The 20,158-nt window shown below is 38.5% G+C and overlaps 1 protein-coding gene across 3 annotated transcripts in view; it reads left to right on the top strand.

Annotated features, from left to right (window-relative positions):
* The window catches only part of JAM2 (junctional adhesion molecule 2), a 67,070-nt gene that overhangs the window by 35,987 nt on the left and 10,925 nt on the right, over positions 1 to 20,158 (top strand). For all 3 annotated transcript variants that reach the window (XM_068546926.1, XM_068546927.1, XM_068546925.1), the window contains exons 2-5: positions 4,641 to 4,706; positions 11,937 to 12,044; positions 13,464 to 13,616; positions 16,390 to 16,592. In XM_068546926.1, coding sequence (XP_068403027.1) covers positions 4,641 to 4,706; positions 11,937 to 12,044; positions 13,464 to 13,616; positions 16,390 to 16,592 — 530 coding nt within the window. The remainder of the gene's footprint in view (positions 1 to 4,640; positions 4,707 to 11,936; positions 12,045 to 13,463; positions 13,617 to 16,389; positions 16,593 to 20,158) is intronic.

Genomic DNA, 20,158 nt, shown 5'->3' on the forward strand with positions numbered 1-20,158 from the left:
ATAGTGTGAATACATATTTACTCTTAGCCAAACCAAATTATTTTAGATGGGTGATAGACATATAAGAACTTTCATTCTTACAGTGGGGGGGAGAAAAGAATCACAAAGGTTTTATTTGACTAGGAATTACTTGACTTGGAGATTTAGAAGTTATGGAAATAATCATCTCTTAATCTCATTTTATGAACTTCTGCCAGTGATTTTGGCACACATCCATAACTATGAAAGACGTTTTGCAGCTAGGTTTAAAACAATTTTTGACCTTAACCAGCGGCCCTACATGACAAATTTTTGTTTATTTTTCTACTCAACTTACTCAAGAAAAGTGAAGAAAAAAAATCAGTTCAAGAAAGCAGCCAGCAGCCTGCCAGTGCAGGGGACACAGGTCGAGCCCTGGTCTGGGAAGATCCCGCATGCCACGGAGCAACTGAGCCCGTGCGCCACAACTACTGAAGCCTGCGCGCCTAGAGCCCGTGCTCTGCAACACGAGAAGCCACCGCAGTGAGAAGCCCGCACACAGCAACGAAGAGTAGCCCCCGCTCGCCGCAACTAGAGAAAGCCTGCGTGCAGCAACAAAGACCCAACACAGCCAAAAATAAATAAATTAAATAAATAAATAAATAAATATATTTAAAAAAAAAAAAAAGAATACGGCCAACAGATCCTATTCCTAACATCTGCTAGTGAAATACTGATACAAAACATTTTGCTTTCATAAATAGAGTTATTGGGTTCAAGTTAGAAAAATAAAATTGAATTCGAAGACTTAGGCTGGAAAACAGTAGAAATCTTATTTTTTTTTTTAAGATTTAGAGCTTTCTGTTTAAATAAGTTCAACGTAAGTGACTACACTTTAAAAAATATTTTTACTTAATTAAAGGCAAACCTTGAAGTAAATAGAATTAGAGGAAGCAAGACAGCTAGGAGAAGATGCTTAAAATCATTGAAGGAAATATTCAGCCTACCAAGAAATGCTATCTATTCATTAATTTAATAGTACTAAGCCCCGTTATAATTTTTTTGCCTTCATAATTTTTGCAGTTCAACCAATCCTTTCTTTTTCCTTGTCTGAGACACCTTTCTTTTTCTATTCAAATATATACATACAAAAGTTATGAGGGAATTAATAAAATTCCTGAAGTTAACAGCTGTTATTTTCCATAGAACTTTAAAAGTGATTTTTGAAAATTGAAGAAATAATTCTCAAAGGAAGTTTTAGCAAGTAGAAAACTGGAACTGAGAAAAGGGAAGAGGGACTTCCCTGCTGGCGCAGTGGTTAAGAGTCTGCCTGCCAATGCAGGGCACATGGGTTTGATCCCTGGTCCAGGAAGATCCCACATGCTACGGAGCAACTAAGCCCGTGCACCACAACTACTGAGCCCGCGTGCCACAACTACTGAAGCCTGTGTGCCTAGAGCCCGTGCTCTGCAACTGCAACAAGAGAGGACACCGCAATGAGAAGCCTGTGCACCACAACGAAGAGTAGACCCCACTCGCCACAACTAGAGAAAGCCCGCACGCAGCAACAAAGACCCAACGCAGCCAAAAATTAATTAATTAATTATTTTTTTGAAAAAAAGGAAAAGGAAAAGATGATTCAATCTGATCCTAAATCTTACAGTCTCAGATTGGACTAATGTTTGCCTCAAATGAAAGTAGGCCCAAGACTCCTAAAGAAAATAAACATTCTCAGTAGGCAGTGTGGTGTTTGAAAAGTTCAAAGATGTGATGTGAAGGGAACAAAGATTATCTTTTCCTATTTTGCCAACATTGTCCCCTCAACTGATTTCTAGGGAATATGAATCTTCATTGTTTTGTCTAAAAAGTATACTAAAATAGTTCAAAAGTCACGAGAAACGCCAGTCATAATTGGAACTTCTCTGAGCACACTAATTTACACATTTCTAAAAGAGAAAAGAGACTCTTTCAAAGTGTACTTCGAAAGTTTCACAGAATAATGGTTTAGAATCAGAATCACAGGCAAAAACATTCAATGATCATGTCATTAAAACGTAGGTGTAATGCACAAGGACCCATGAGACCCTAACTTTTCTCCAGCTCACTTAAGAGGATTCTGGCTTGGCCAGCTTAGTCTCTTCCCTTCCTCTGCTGTCTGAAAATCCAAACCCTCCTTTTGGACTCTACAAAATAAAGTTGAGGCAGGAGAGGAGAAGCTGGAAAAGAAAGGCATGAGGGGCTGGGGCGGGGGGCGGTGCAGAGGACTATGGGACATATTCTAGTATGTGACAAAAGTACATGGAAAAGGGAAAATAGAGTATTTTAAAAGATTTCTTGGACCCCTTCATGGTTTTTGAAATATGCAAGCAAAAGAGTTATTTTGAAATTACTCTTTGGTGGCTCCAATACCTCTCTAAGACTGAGCCAAGTGGGTTACTGCTTTATACAAGTATATTTACAAGGGTCAGTAAAAAGGATCAGTTCAGGCCTACATTCTTCACATAGATTTGCCAGTTTCCTTATTGAAGATGTTTGCAATTTAGAGATATGTAGAACCTGAATAGTTAAACAATGTTGAACAGTTGAGCTAGACATTTGAGGTTTGTAGTTTTTTGAGATTTTTAATTTCACAATTAGATTTGCTGTCCAGGCTTCCAAGAGAAGAGAGAAAGGAAAAAAAAAAAATTATCCAGAATAGCATGTATTCTTCAGGAGTGATAAAATCTGGCACAGTGGAAGATTCATTTACATGTCAGTGTACTTACAGAGGAATGATTGAAAGACAAGATGCCATGTCATATGAAGGATTTTTCTCTCCTTCACAAAAGTGTAATAAATTATTTCATAGTTAAGAAATTCTGATCTTATAGGAACTTTCAAAATCCTTGAACTCATGGTTCCTTGCCCTCCTTAAGTCTATTCCTGGGTTGTCAAACCAGCCTAGCTGTAAGTCTAGAGCAGTGGTTCTCAACCAGGTAGGACTTCCCCATCTTACACGCAGGGGACATTTGGCAATATCTAGGAACATTTTTGGTTGTCATGACTTGGGGTAGGGGGGTAGGGATGCCACTGGCATCTGGTGGGTAGAAGCAAGTGATACTGCAAAGCATCCTACAATGCACAGGACAGCCTCCCACAACAAAGAATGATCTAGTCTCAAATGTCAATAGTGTCAACATTGAGAAAGCTTTATCTAGAGCTTTCCTCTGAGGTTACCTTAGTGCCCTACTTCTCCAGTCATCGCCTCTTAGCTTCCATCTTCCTGTTATTCTTCTGAGCCAGTCCTTGCCTTGCTTATTACCACCAATTTCTCAACCTATGCCATCTTCATTAGACCAGTGGACTTTTCCACCAGGCATCTTTGTTAATCTGCAGTCCTTCCTCAGAGTTCAGCTTGGGAGGAACGTGATGTGAGGCCCAGTATAGAAGAGTAATAAACACTGTGGGCTTTAGGTATAATTTAGGTCAGTTAAAATCCCAGATCCACCACTTACTACTAATATAACCTTGGCCAAGTTTCTTACCCTCTCTGTGCCTCCGTTTCCCCACCTGAAAAAAATGTGGATTTCATCAGGTGGGGAAACTGATAATATCGTCACCATCAATCATCATCATCGGGCTTCCCTGGTGGTGCAGTGGTTGAGAATCTGCCTGTCAATGCAGGGGACACGGGTTCGAGCCCCGGTCTGGGAAGATCCCACGTGCTGCGGAGCAACTAGGCCCGTGAGCCACAACTACTGAGCCTGCGCGTCTGGAGCCTGTGCTCCGCAACAAGAGAGGCCACGATGGTGAGAGGCCCGCACACCGCGATGAAGAGTGGTCCCCACTCGCCACAACTAGAGAAAGCCCTCGCAAAGAAACGAAGACCCAACACAGCCAAAAATAAATAAATAAATAAATAAATAAATAAATAAATAAATAAATAAATAAATAAAATGAAGGAATTCCTTTAAAAAAAAAATCATCATCATCATCATCATATCAGATCCCATTAGGGATTTCAGTCCTATAGATCAGTGATTTTTTCCAGGATTGGAAAATCATGGAACTGTTTAGGGGGATAACAAAGGTGTTCTTTTTGCATTTTTTATCAGAACTTTATTATACAAAGTTTATAATCATTATATATTATGTATATACTATGTACATATGTACTATGTATATATCATGTACATACTATGTATGTACTATGTACATTTCATAGTAAATACGTTGAATGACTCATTTCTATATGATATAGGTATAGTCAGGGATAAGTTCATAAAGCAATTTATGTCCTTACATAAAGCACTAAAAATAATTAGCTTTTATTTGCAGGGGGCAATACCTGTGACAGTACTAGATCGCACATTAGGCTGAATTAAAGACATAAACTCTTGTTTAGCAGTTGAGCTTGTGAGAGTGTGCTGTCTGGGGGGGCAGCAGGGGGGAGGGGCGCAAATAGATGCATGAGTTCTGCTTTGGGAAATGCTTAAAGGGCAAAACCACAATATAGAAAATGGAGAAAACATATAGTTTGCCTTAGCTTTTCCTGTTTTGATACTTTAAAACTTATGTGTTATGAATTGTGTGAAACTGTCACCAAACTTCAGGCTAGTTTTCTTTAATATGGCACCCCATTCAAACATTTGAAAATGGCCTTTTGCACTATTTTAATTATCCTATCTGTTTTAATCTTTCAGATCATAAGGCCTATGGATTCTCTGCCTCAAAAGATCATCAAGTAGTCACAGCAATAGAGTATCAAGGTAGAGTACCTTACTGATTTTCACGATCTGTATTGTTGAAATAACTCACAGAGATGACACACGTTAGTGCCTTTCTATTTGTCAGGAACCTCTGTCTCACTTCGCGCTAACTCCTCTGCTGAAATGCTGCTCACTGCTGTTTCCCCCTTGAGAACTCTTTCTCCACCTCCTCAGTAGAAATTTTGGACATTCCACGAGAGACCTGATGTACAAAGAATGTCTCATTACATAAAGTATCTGCAACAAAGCAAATCTAATTTGTAAAACTGGGAGAAGGAGATCTTGCAAAGTTTCCATTCAGCTAAATTTGGTAAATGGGAATTAACACTGCAAACCCCACTCTATGTATTTAAGATAAAGTTAATATAGCCTATTGTTGGGGTATCATTTTGCTACTTATTTTAGCCTCTTAAAATATTTATAAGGGAGGAGTTGGTATTTAACAGGTATAAAATTTCAATTTTGCAAGATGAAAAAGTTCTGGAGATTGCTTGCACAACAATGTGAATATATGTAACACTACTGAACTGTACAGTAAAAATCACTAAGAAGGTAAATTTTAAGTTATGTATATTTTATCACAATTAAAAAATTTTTTTAAGGATCTAAGAACCAAAAAGAATAATGAACCTTTATAAATTTACTTCAAATGTTGACTATCTACTACTTCTCTGAAGGGTTTTTACCTAGAACACATTAATAATACTGGGCAACCTGAAAAATTACTGTTTCTTAAATGTGATGCTTCTTTAGACCGTAAACATTTAAGAAACTGATTTCAAATGTCTGATCCCTTTTCTTTAGGCATGTCTTAGTTTCCTGCAGTTGGAGAGAGATAGGTTTGGAGTAAAGAGAAAAATATTTTAAAAAGGGGCCTGGCGTGAGAAGAATTAAATGATCTAGTATTTAACCGGTGCTTACAGACATGCCTGGCATATAGTAAGTTATATGTGCTTGTTAAATAATAATATGCTATAATAAGAATCAGTGAATCAGTCATTCACTTAAATAATTATTTAGGTTATTCAGGTTCTTTGAAGTCCTAATATTTTACATGATTAACCTAATAAAACACTCTTTATCATGACGTAGTTTTAAATGGGGAGAGGTGGGAAACAGAAATTAATGATTGGTAGTAATTTGGGACTATGGAGTACTTACAGGGAAGACAAACAGGGCTGGGTGAGATGCCCAAAAGGAGACTGGAAAAGCCAATGAGTGAGCACAGTGAGAGGAAAAGATGGATCAGGGTATCCATGTGGGACAAAGGAAACAAAGTTAATTTCTCTCACTTTTTACTTTTCTGGAGGATCTTACTGTTGGGTCCAACTGGATACCACAGATATTCATCTCTGCCTCCCCAGGCCCTACACCATGATATCTGAATTAGGATGCCAAAAGTATATTCTTTAGTCTTACATTACTTTTAAAAAACGTATTAAGGTGAAATTCACATAACATAAAATTCATGATGTTAAAGTGAACAATTAAGTGTCATTTATTATATCCACAATGTTGTGTGACCACCACCTCTATCTAGTTTCAAAGCATTTCCAACACTCTAAACTAAAACCCTGTACCATTTTTATATCACTTTAAAATGTATGTTTTATTTTTAAAATAAATCCTTCTACAGATAGGAAATAGAAAATCCTTCTATGTTTATTGCAATCAAATGTTAGTCTTATTTACTCCCAAGTAATTTCTATTTTTTTAATCTCGCCTCTGCTCCTTTTAATAAAAAATTATATTTTGATTCTATTTTATATGTGCTCCAATCATTCCAACTTGGCTTTCCATAAAGCAAAAATAAATTTCTATCTATCTTCTTCAACATTTCACTTTTAGGATATTTTATGCAGTAACTTAATTTTACTTAAAGTCTAAAATATTTTTTTGTTTTTACTTTTCTTAATTGAAGAATAGTTGATTTACAATGTTGTGTTAATTTCTGCTGCACAGCAAAGTGACTCGGTTGGTTATGCATATATACATTATACATTCTTTTTTATATTCTTTTCCATTACAGTTTATCCCAGGACATTGAATATAGTTCCCTGTGCTAATACAGTAGGACCTTGTTGTCCATCCATTCCATATGTAATAATTTGTATCTACTAACCCTAATCTCCCAGTCTATCCTCCCCCACCTTCCCTCCCCCTTGGCAACCACAAGTCTGTTCTCTATGTCTGTGAGTCTGTTTCTGTTTTTTAGATAGGTTCATTTGTGTCATATATTAGATTCCACTTATAAGTGATATCATATGGTATTTGGCTTTCTCTTTCTGACTTACTTCACTTAATATAATAATCTCTAGCAGCATCCATGTTGCTGCAAATGGCTTTTTCTTTTTTTTAATTTATTTATTTTATTTTTGGCTATGTCGGGTCTTTGTTGCTGCGCACAGGCTTTTCTCTGGTTGCAGCGAGCGGGGGCTACTCTTCGTTGCGGTCCGCAGGCTTCTCATTGCAGTGGCTTCTCTTGTTTCGGAGCACGCGGGCTTCAGTAGTTGTGGCACTTGGGTTCAGTAGTTGTGGCTCGCGGGCTCCAGAGTGCAGGCTCAGTAGTTGTGGCGCACGGGCTTAGTTGCTCCGTGGCATGTGGGATCTTCCCGGACCAGGGCTCGAACCCTTGTCCCCTGCGTTGGCAGGCAGATTCTTAACCACTGCACTACCAGGGAAGCCCCCTGTAAATGGCTTTTTTTTTTTTTTAATGGCTGAGTAGTTAGTATTCCACTGTATATAGGTACCACCTCTTCTTTATCCATTCATCTGTCGATGGACATTTAGGTTGTTTCCATGTCTTGGCTATTGTGAATAGTGCTGCTATGAACATAGGGGTGCATGTATCTTTTTGCATTATAGTTTTGTCCGGATATATGCCCAGGAATGGGACTGCTGGATCATATGGTAATTCTAGTTTTAGTTTTCTGAGGGACCTCCATACTGTTTTCTGTAGTGGCTGCACGAGCTTACATTCCCACCAACAGTGCCAGAGGGTTCCCTTTTCTCCACACCCTCTCCAGCATTTGTTATTTGTAGACTTTTTAATGATGGCCATTCTGACTGGTGTGAGGTGGTATCTCATTGTAGTTCTGATTTGCATTTCTCTAATAATTAACAATATTGAGCACCTTTCATGTGCCTATTGGCCATCTGTATGTCTTCTTTGGAGAAATGTCTATTTAGGTCTTCTGCCTATTTTTTGATTGGGTTGTTTGTTTTTTTTGTTGTTGAGTTGTACTAAAATATTTTATGATTTGTGTATATGTATATGTGTGTTCCCCCCAATTCATTCAGTTTTTTGTCTTTTGTCTCTCTGATGTCAATAGATCATGAATTAATTAATTCCTTCTTTTCAGTACTGCTTTTCTGTATCACTTCCCATAGTGAGGCCAAAAGCAGAATGAGGGTAAAGCGAGGGCTGCTCTGCCAGGCTTGTAAATTACATGAGCAGCCTTATGCAGAGAGCACAACCCTGAGAGCAATAAATCAGAATTTAATAGCATGCTTTTCTCCACAAAAGTAATAATTTATGGTAATTCTCCAGAACTACTTTGGTAGTATCCATTCTCTTCTTGCATTATGTAAGATTTTGATGATTTTTAACTTGAGCACAGAGAATGAAATCAAACAAGAGTCAACAATACAGAATCTTAGAAAAATTAAAATTCACAATGATTCTAGCTGTGTGATTCCTTAAAGTGATTATTTTTCTACATGTTGAACAAATGCATTTTCCAAACAAAGAATTATCTTTTCTCAATCCAAACTGGAACAGATATTTTTGGCAATGTAATAATCATCTTAATGGAAAAACTTGGTGCATTTTTCTGTCCTAATATGCCTTGCTTTGAGAAAGTATGATTTATGTCTATATTATTTTCATTGCTGTCTCAAACACAGGAAACACTTTAGCTCAAATCTGAGTAATTTGGAGGTAGATTTATGATGTTATTAAGTATGGATTTCTACCATGCCAAGGCAAGCTTACAACTACAAGTAAGAGAAGTGCCTCATGGGTAAAACTAATAATCACCATTTATGGAACAAGGACTGTATACAGAGTACCATGTGCACCCAAGTATGCAAATATATTATCTCATTTAATCTTTACCACAACTTTGCAAGATGAGTAATGTTGTTCTTGTCATTTTACAGATGTGAACACAATCACATCTTTTTTTAAAAAGTTAAATAATTTGCTCAATATCACATATCTGGTTTATGGCAGAGGTCTAACTTCAAAGCCTGTGCCTTAAACTACTATATTATAGCATAATAACGCCGAGGGCTAGACACAGAAAATTATGCTGGCCACGAATGTTGAATTTTGGCTGAAAAGAGAGAGGAGAGTTCATGGTAGTTAGCTTCTCAGTTCACTTAGTTCTTTATCCTCAGATGTTGGCCCCATGATTCTAGTAGATTTACTGTTTCTCACAGTTTTGGAGGTCAAGGTGTTCCCCTGCTTGGAACACTCCCAAAGAACCACAAGGCGAAATTCAGATTCCAGGAAATTCAAAAATTCAAATTCCCTCTTTTAAGTCTTTGGTTAAATATCACCTTCTAAATGAGGTGAACTCTGACTGCTCTATTTTTTAAAACTGCACCCCCATTCCCCAGATTCCCAAACTTCCTGTACTCTGATCTACTCTTATTTTCATAGCACTCATGACCTCTTAACATACTGTATAATTCACTTCGTGATGTTTCTTGTGTGTCTGACCCCCTGCAAATTGTAAGATCCCAAAGGGAAGGGATCTTTGTTTTGCTCACTGCTATAGCTTAAGAACAATGCCGGACACACAGTAAATACTCAATATATTTTGGACAAATTGCATAGACCATTTCTCCACATTGTATATGGTCAATGAGATTGAGGCTGGAGTGGAGTCACTTCACTTAAGAAAACCATTGGTTACATTTTTAACATAATTTCTGCAGAGGTTTTCCACAGAGTAATGAGTATAGAAATCAGGAAGAACTGACCAAAAAGAGCGTGTGTGTGTGTGTGTGTGTGTGTGTGTGTGTCCAGTTAAATATGTGAAACAATATGATTATTTGAGTGTATATTTATTCCTAAGACCTAGGAGTGTGAGCTAAAAATGAGTGTGGGTGTGTGTTTAATTGTTGGAAACTCAACAAAATACGGGAAGGAAACCTATCTAAAACTCAAGACTCCGGAAGGCCACCACCCATTCTCCGTAATAACAGAACAGAACCACGTTTCCTCAGACAAGTCCCTCGGCACACATTTGTCTGTGTAGCGTAATTGTAAACATGTCTGTAAAATGATGTCTGTTTGTAACATAAAACCTGTTTTTAAAACTAGGCATCCTTAAAAACAACTTTTAGATTTTTTTTCCTTGTCTTTCTTTTCTCTGTCCTACTTTCTATCTTCCATTACCTGTTATTCTATTTCTGTATTTCTAGCAATGTGTGTGGAACTAAAAAAAAAAATTAGAAACTACATTTTAACAGAAAAATCATAATTCTGTCACACAGAAATCATCACTGGGTTAATATTTTCATACATATTTATACAGGCTTTTTATCCATATCTATGTGTATACTTTTAATAAAACCTGGGATAAATATTATAAGTATTGCTTTCTAATCTACCATGTCATGTAATATCCTGAATTATTTTTTTTTTAACGGCATTAAGTCTGCTTAACATCAAAATCAGAGGTATGAGAAGGATTTTACCATAGTTTCTCTTCTAGTCAAAGATGCTTTGTTTTTTAGGTCAAACTGTATGCATTGTGGAGGAAAAAAAGTTTCAGAAATATGAAGTTGAGGGAACTCTGCTCAGTACTCTGTAATAACCTATATGGGAAAAGAATCTGAAAAAGAATGGATATATGTATATGTATAACTGAATCACTTTGCAGTACACCTGAAACTAACACAACATTGTAAATCAACTATATTCCAATATAAGATAAAAACTTAAAAAAATATGAAGTTGACACTCCGGAGAGCTGGCTGAAACATACTTTAAAAAATAGTTAGAACTAGAGGTTTCCATTTGGCAACTTGAAGCAGTTGGCAGGCAGGCCCTGGGTTTTTCCTCCGTCCGTCATCTTGTTTGGACAGTTAAAAGAGGGGGCTCCTTGGGTAGTTCCAGGAATTCTTTAATGACATAAGTGCAGTAAATTCCCCGTGGTAAAGTAACCTTAGTGAGCTACATTGAGGCGGTTAAACCTGATGCCAAGATTAAATCTTTGAATAATTTTTCTGGATTGAGGTGAGGGGTAGGAGTCAATGATTTATTAGGAGACCATATTGGGTGCGTATTAATGTATTTTCAGAGAAGGTTATCAAAAAAGGGATCTGAGTGAGAATGCAGCGTGTTGAGGGACCATTTGGGGTTCCATAGCATGGCCTGGGCTGGGCTAAGTGCCTTTCTTTTTTTTTTAATATTTTATTTATTTATTTATTTTTGGCTGTGTTGGGTCTTCGTTTCTGTGCGAGGGCTTTCTCTAGTTGCGGCAAGCGGGGGCCACTCCTCATCGCGGTGCGCGGGCCTCTTCACCATCGCGGCCTCTCTTGTTGCAGAGCACAGGCTCCAGACGCGCAGGCTCAGTAATTGTGGCTCACGGGCCCAGCCGCTCCGCGGCATGTGGGATCTTCCCAGACCAGGGCTCGAACCCGTGTCCCCTGCATCAGCAGGCAGATTCTCAACCACTGCGCCACCAGGGAAGCCCATAAGTGCCTTTCTTAGGCAGTAGGTGTGAAGCATCCACTATTTACCTCCATCCTGGCACTCATCACCTTGGACTGAAATTACACTGTCTTATTTGTCTCTTCTACCAGACTGTAAACTCCTTGAAGACTGAGATAGATGGGGAAGAAAAAGATAAATAGTTAATCATAGCTGCCATTTTTAAAGACTTACTATGTCCAGGCATGTGTGCTTTGCATATATTATTGTATATGAAGACTCAACAACTCTATGAGATACTATCTTATTTTACAGATGACAACTGAGGCTCAAGAACTAGGGAAAGTAGCATAGTGTCACAAAATTATTTTGCGAAATAATCGTAATGCTTTCAATTCATCTTTGAATTAAGCCAACATGGTACCTGTTGAGGAAATTTATGAATAAATAAATGAATGAATGGATAAAAGAATAATTTAAGGATGTTAAAAATTTATTAATTAACTAAAAGATTATTTCAGAGGGACAATTTTTTTAAAAAGTATTTTTGTTTTTGTTCCTAGAGGTTATTTTAGCCTGTAAATACCCAAAGAAGACCAGTTCCTCCAGATTGGAGTGGAAGAAACTGGGGCACAGTGTCTCCTTTGTCTACTATCAACAGGCTCTTCAAGGTAAGATGCTGGGACTCGATAAGGTGAGAGCAAGAGAGCACCAAATACCCCAGGTCCTTTAATTAACCAATGAGGGCAGGACATGGCTGATGACTGAGAATGTGTTTCTGTAAGTGTGAGATGAAACCAGTAGAGACTGAGACCCAAAACACAACAACCACAAAAACAGAGGACAGAGAACAGAAGAAATTCACCTCCATGCATGAACTCCATGGAGGCCCTGGACCCCTCATTTCTCACCTCACTTCTAGAGGATGTAAGATGCCATTGTTCTTGCTGGCCCAGTAGATTAAACTCTTGAGAGAAAGGAAGAAAAGATGGTGTGGGGTTGGGATGAAGGGTCACTGCTCGATTGTAGTAACTTTACCCTTTTTCCATATCACCATTGAGAAAGCAAGGCCATCACTGAGAAGTTTAGGGAGTTAAGACTTAGGGGAAGGTAAATACAGCTACCCGTATCCAGTGCTTTCTTTTTTACATTTTTTATTGTTATACATTTCTTTATACTCCCTACCCTTCTTGTTGAATATATAGTGAACTTTTAATTTAAAGTATTGGTAATGATAGATAAAATGCAATGATGTCTGGGATTTAGTTCAAAATAATCCAGTGGTTAAAGGTACAGATGTAGTAAGACAGGCCTAGCATTGATTAAAATTACAGTTGGGTGATGGTTTGTTGAGGTTCATTTTACTATACTCTCTAATTTTGTGCATGCTTGAAATTTTCCATTATAATTATTTTAAAAGTTGGAAATACAACTTAAGTATAATAAACAGGTTATTATTTTAAAATACGTTTTACTTTAATTTTAAAGAATTAAACAAGTGAGCAAATGTTTAAAGTTCATAGAAAATTTAAAATATCCCTCTGGTTCTTACCTGTTAAGATAGGATTACGGGCAGCAGAGGCCTAATAACACAGCTGTCTTTACTTGAATTCTCTGTAATGCTAATCTAACGTCATACAAAACACTATTTTAATTCCGCACAAATTACTATCAAAAACTAAGCCAAAGAATGTTTTTAAAGACCCCCTCACCTTCTTTTTTGTGGCGGTATCATGCAAGCCACCACACATAAAGTTACTGTTCCAGCTAGTTAAACTAGGCTCTCCAGTATCTTTTGAAGATGTGAATCTATTTATTCTAGCATACTAGAAAGGGGATGAGGCAGGAATGAGGGTTGAATTCTTTAGAATAAAATATGGGAATACGGAACTGAGTGTTCTTTTGTGAACAGCATGACGTTCTAAAAAAGAAATAGAAATTTGAAAGAGCAGCACTCATATATACTTTTTAAATTGAGCTTATTAATAGGAAAATAAATGCAGTGGTTACTGAATGAAGTGACTAGAGAAAGGTAGTATATAGAAAGTTATTATATCATTATTAACATCATTGTCCTCTTTTTCTAAAAGGAGATTTTAAAGATCGAGCTGAGATGATAGATTTCAGCATACGGATCAAAAATGTTACGAGAAATGATGCCGGGAAATATCGTTGTGAAGTTAGTGCCCCATCTGAACAAGGTCAAAACCTGGAAGAGGATACACTCACTCTAGAAGTATTAGGTGATGTGCTTGTCTCTGTGTGATTACTGTTCCCACCCTCATCCCCATCATCCAGCCCTGGAGCAATGAGGCAACTCAGGGCCCCAGAGAGTAAAGTTATAAAGGTGGACCACCAGCACCGCTGTTCCTGCAGAATCTTGGCTATTACTCCTTTTCACCTCGTTGGCTGCTGGAATTTTACTGTTACTAACTTACTATGACAAAATCTCTTTTCAATTAAGATTGAGGTAAACCTTAATGGTCCTCCACTGTACATAGAAGCATTTTCCCCAAGAGTTTATTTATTTATTTATTTTTTAACATCTTTATTGGAGTATAATTGCTTCACAATGGTGTGTTAGTTTCTGCTTTATCAAGAGTTTATTTTTCAATCACTTTCAGCATAGGTAGTAATTCTCTTACCATATAAAATAGTCTCAAATGAGATGATAGAAAAGCAATAAAACAAAAAAAGTATTGGGATTAGGAGATGCAAGCTATTATATATATAGAATGAATAAACAACAAAGTCCTACTGTATAGCACAGGGAACTATATTCAATATCCTGTGATAAACCATAATGGAAAAGAATATGAAAACCAATGTATATATATGTATAACTGAATCACTTTGCTGTACAGCAGAAATTAACACAACATTATAAATCAACTATACTTCAATAAAATAAAATTTTTTAAAAATGTAGGCTGGGGAAGTATAGAAGTTATTTTGGTAAAGAAAGGAAATTAGCATTTATTATGCAGCTAGTATGCATTAGGCTCTTTCACATGTGTAATTTTACTTAATCTTTACTGACAACCTGATTTTTACAGATGAGGAGATAGGTCCTAAGTGATTTTCCTAAGGCTGCAGAGCTAGTAAGTATCTGGACCAGGATTTGGATCCAGATGGGGTTAACTTCAAAGCCAATATATTTAGTTACTCTAAGACTCACTGATAGATAGCAACTGCCCATGATGACAATTGGTGAGGAAATGATCAGTTCTTCTCCATAGATGTTACTATAAACTACTAAGCAAAGAGAATAAAACAACTCCTCTTCCTTTTTCTATATAGTCCAGGCTCTTTCTAAAATTCTAATGATGTACTTACTGTTATAGAAGAAATTTCATTCAGAAAACCTTGCAGGAGATTCAGCTGGTGTATTAGTCTTCTGCTACATACCAAATGATCACAAACTTAGCAGCTTAAAACAACCACCCATTTATTAGCTCACGGTTCTGTAGGGCAGAAGCTCAGCACAATGTGGCTGGGTTCTCTGCCCAGGATATCACAAGCCTGAGATCAAGGAGTCAGCTGGGCTCAATTCTTGACTGGAGGCTCTGGAAGCAAATCTGCCGTCAAGCTCATTTATTCTTGTTGGCAGATTTCAGTTCCTTATGGTTGTAGAACTGAGGTCCCCTTTCCATGCTGGCTATCAGCTGGAGGCCACGCTCAGTTCCTAGAGCCACCTCATTCCTTGCCAGGGGGCCTCTCTATCTACAACCCGACAAAAGCATGTTGAATCCTTCTTGTGTTTTGAATCCCTGAATTTCCCTTCTGTGACCAACCAGAGCAAACTACTTTTAAAGAGGTCAGGTGGGGACTTCCCTGGTGGTCCAGTGGGTAAGACTCCACGCTTCCAATGCAGGGGGCATGGGTTTGATTCCTGGTCGGCGAACTAGATCCCGCATGCATGCCTGCAACTAAGAAGTCCACAGGCCGCAACAAAGATCCTGCATGCCACAAGACCCGGTGCAGCCTAAATAAATAAACAAATAAATAAAATTTTAAAACATCAAAAAAAAAAAAGAGGTCATGTCATTAGGGCAGACCCATCTAAATAATCTCCCCTACCTTAAAGACAAGAGATTTGGGACCTTAATTACATCTCTAAAATCCCTTCAGAGTAGTAGCTACATTCGTGTTTGATTGAATAACTGAGAGAACATGTACATACACCAGGGCCGGGGAACTTGGGGGACCATGTTAGAACTCTGCCTACACAGACAGTTCTGGGTTTTCCTGGATTTGAGTAAAGTCTGGTTTACTTTACAAATCCCTGGGACCATAATAACCTTAATTCAGGTATTCTCTATCTTGGCCTGAATGGGATTTTAGTTTGAGTACTGATCCTGAAAATATACTCAGGTTTGACTTTGTTTGAATATAGTTGATAATAATACATTAAAATCATTGATGAGGGGAAAAGTAGAGATTGTTTATCTAGAAAAGAATAGCTGTTGTAGTAGCTAATGTAGTGTTTGCAAGTGTAACAGGTAAGCCCTGAACTCTCAGTGAGTGGCTTACATAATAGAAGTTTCTTTCTCATGTAAGTAAAGTCTAAATAATTGGAGACAGAGATAGCAGTGGTGGAACTGTATTGCCCTACTTAATGAAATCAGTAGGGACCCAAGCTAATGTAAGCATGACATCTTTGATACATAGCTTTCTGAGGTCACCATGGGTATTGACACCTCCTTGGTAGTGGGAGGGGGAGGGGGAGGGAACGGATGGAGAATCATACAGGAAGCTTTTATGGATCAGGCATGGGAATAGCATATATGACTTTTTCCCAGATTCCATTGGTCAGAACTCATGCATGTGATCCCATCTGGCTACAAGGGGGCTGGCAAATGTGGTCTAGCTGTGTGCCTGTGAAGAAAGGAAGTGGGTCTCCTGAACAAGTAGCCAGTCTCTGTCACAGGTGTCCAATAAATCCATCTTTAGCTGGCTGTTAAAATCCTCATTTAGCTTGTAAATAACCAGTGCCATTTGACTTCCACCCTCCAGTGGCTCCGGCAGTTCCATCATGTGAAGTACCCAGTTCGGCACTGCGTGGAACTGTGGTGGAGTTGCGATGTCAAGACAAAGAAGGCAACCCGGCTCCTGAATACACGTGGTTTAAGGATGGCATCCGTTTGCTAGAGAATCCAAAACTTGGCTCTCCAAGTGCCAACAGCTCATACACAATGAATACAAAATCTGGAACTCTGGTAAGGTCATTTCAAACATTGGCCTAATAACTGTCTTGCATTTGGAAAAAAAAAATATTAGAACTAAAATAATGGAGAGTAGAGGGCTGATACCATTGCTCGTTAAGTAGAGAGAGGAAAGGGTAGCAGGAAAGATGGTGGCACTGATACAGAGAAGTGATGGAAAAGGCTGCCACAGGAGAGGAGAAGACAAAACAGAGAACTAGGGAGTTGGACACAAAAAGGTCTGCACCAGGGGCCTGACGCAGGCCAAGATGGAGTCATGATGATGGATCAGGCCTGGAAAGGTGCTAGGTGCAGTCTCATATTTATTATATCAGGGAAATGCATGAAAACTCCCTTGGGAAGGGAACCCTCCTACACTGTTGGTGGGAATGTGAACTGATGCAGCCACTATGGAAAACAGTATGGAGGTTCCTTAAAAAACTAAAAATAGAGCTACCATATGATCCTGCAGTCCCACTCCTGGGCATATATCCAGAGAAAACTAATTTGAAAAGATACATGCACCCCAATGTTCATAGCAGCACTATTTACAATAGCCAAGACATGGAAGCCACCAAAATGTCCATCGACAGATGAAAGGATAAAGAAGATGTGCTGTATGTATATATATAGATATATATATATAGATATATATATATATACACACACACACACACACACACACATACACACATATATACACACACACACATATATATCGCATATATTTCATTCTTTTATATTTATATATAAAAGAATGAAATAATGCCATTTGCAGCAACATGGATGGACCTAGAGATTATCATAATAAGTAAGTCGGACAGAGAAAGACAAATATCATATGACATCACTTATCTGTGGAATCTAAAATGTGATACAGGGCTTCCCTGGTGGCACAGTGGTTAAGAATCCGCTTGCCAATGCAGGGGACACGGGTTCGAGCCCTGGTCCAGGAAGATCCCACATGCTGCAGAGCAACTAAGCCCACGCACCGCAACTACTGAGCCTGTACCCTAGAGCCCGCGTGCCGCAACTACTGAAGCCCGCACGCCTAGAGCCAGTGCTCCGCAACAAGAGAAGCCACCACAATGAGAAGCCCACGCGCCGCAACAAAGAGTAGCCCCCGCTCGCCGCAACCAGAGAAAGCTTGCGCGCAGCAATGAAGACCCAATGCAGCCAAAAATTAATAAATAAATAAATTTTTTTAAAAAAAGGTAAACAAGAAGGTCCTACTGTATAGTGCAGAGAACTATATTCAATATCTTGTAATCAACCATAAGGGAAAAGATTCTGAAAAAGAATAGAGATATACATGTATGTACAACTGAACACCAGAAACTAACACAACATTGTAAATCAACTATACTTTGATAAAAAATTTTTTAAAAATAGAAAACTCTCTTGGGGATGCCCTGACCTCAGTACCAGCCATGTGAGAATAGTGACTCTTGCCAACCTATGATAGGATGTCTGTGTCATTAAACTCTTCCATGACTAGCTCGTCAACAATTGACTTTGTGACTTGAGTATCTATTACTTTAGATTTAGTCCAGATTGTCTGATCGATTGAAAAGCCTTTCTAAGGAATCCTGTTGGAAATCTGTAAGTAAGATCTTTAAAGTTAATGACATTTACAAATAAAAGTATTTTTACTGTTTTTGTCTCTGACTTTTTAGGGTAGAGATGGGAGTAAAAAAAGACAATTAAATTTGAAGCTTTTTTTTTTTTATTCAAAGTAATATGTCAGTTTTGAAATGCTGCATTTCCAGCAAGCCAGAATTACTATCACAACCATTATCAAAAGAATCTTAAAGGCATGGTAATAAAAATTTTAATAAATTTTTAGAGGAGGTATAGTATTTCCTTTCATCCCTTCAGTCTACAAGTGCATGATAACATTTAAAAAGTAGATCCTCTGGTAAGTAATAAAGCATATTGATAAAGTGACTGAAAGATAAACATATCAGTGGATTGATATGGCTACTCCCCAAGGAAGGGACGCTCTGGCCCTTTCAGCGTCAGCAGGCTCAGTCAGCAGGTCCGAGTGATTTTACACTGAGAAATTGGGCAGAAAACCTGCTGTCACACTTGGCTATATTTACTTTTCAAATTTATTTTTTCTCAGAGCAGGTGATGAAAAGCCCCAAGGCAAGTCTGAAAAGATACAGATTCACTTTCCTCAGCTCAACCCTTGAAATATCTGTGATGTCAAAGGGGTGCACCAGGGCAGAACCAGGATGGGTTATTTTCTGAAAAATGAGCAAAACAAAGACTCCAGTGTATGGAAGACAAGGGCTTCCTTTTAATCACCAGTTTTAATATCCTGGAAGATCATTTTCGGTGTTAGTCTAACTTACTGTTTATACATAACCTTGGCTTTGAGTTCATGGTGAACATCTTTAAAGGAGTCTGGTTCTTGGGACTGATGATTCCGTAAAGTGAGAATACACAAGGGAAAGCTTTCTATTGCACCATGTTGAAGGATACAGAAAGAAGAGGTATATGGGTAGTGGGTAGGGAAAAGAGAGGAAAAGGCCTTCAATAGATCAAAACCCTGGCTGTTTTTAGGCACATATATTACATGAGGATACAAGACAATGAGGAGGTGCTCCTTGGAGGTTCATGGCCTCTCTTGGATGCAGTCAGCAGTGACCACTGTGGTACTGAGGGTGTGACAGGAGGATACTGAAAGAATGGGTCCGAGCACCCCTCTCACCCTCCTTAGGTCCTGGCAGGATCCTTGAAGGTGTCCAGAACACACTGAATTCCCTCCTTCCTACTAACTACCTAACCAACTTCTCTCCTTCTATCCATCTATCTACCCATTGTTTCTTTACTCCTGTCTGCCCGCCTGCCTCCCTTCCTTCTTTCTTTCCTTCCTTCCTTCCTGAAATTCTCCAAGGTGCTAAACTACTGTGAAGCCTGTTACATCAAAGTCTTGCCTCTCAGTTGCTTTGGCACAGAGTAGACAGAACAAGGGTTGGTTGGACTTTATCTTTTCATAATTTTCACAAATTCTACAACTGATAGAATTTGTAATCCTATAAATGACATTAAGACTTTCCTGGGCCCTATGCTACTTCCTGGTAGTAACTCTGGCTCTTTAGAGGAAGTGTTCATTGTTTGCTGCTGCAGTGAACTCACTTGTGACTTAGAAAATTGCCTTTAAGGCCAAGGAGGCCTTTATTTATAAATGGTGTTTCCTAGGACTTAGAACTACCTACAATACTTAATACTACCATGTGCTGTAAACTTTAAAAAATGCCCACTGTCTTCCTAACTGTACTACTTTTTCAGTATCACACACTGAAAAAGACACTTCCTGTATATATTTGTCTTTCTCTGTCAAATTAAACAGAGGCCTAGCTAATTACTCCTTGAAGACATGGCAGATTTCTGAATTCACTGTAAAGATATAAAGTCCTAGGGACTTCCCTGTGGCACAGTGGTTGGGAATCTGCCTGCCAGTGCAGGGGTCACGGGTTTGATCCCCGGTCCGGGAAGATCCCACATGCCGCAGAGCAACGAAGCCTGTGCGCCACAACTACTGAGCCTGTGCTCTAGAGCCCGCGAGCCACAAC

The sequence above is a fragment of the Eschrichtius robustus genome, chromosome 6 (assembly GCF_028021215.1).
Source record: "Eschrichtius robustus isolate mEscRob2 chromosome 6, mEscRob2.pri, whole genome shotgun sequence".
Taxonomy (NCBI): Eukaryota; Metazoa; Chordata; class Mammalia; order Artiodactyla; family Eschrichtiidae; genus Eschrichtius; species Eschrichtius robustus.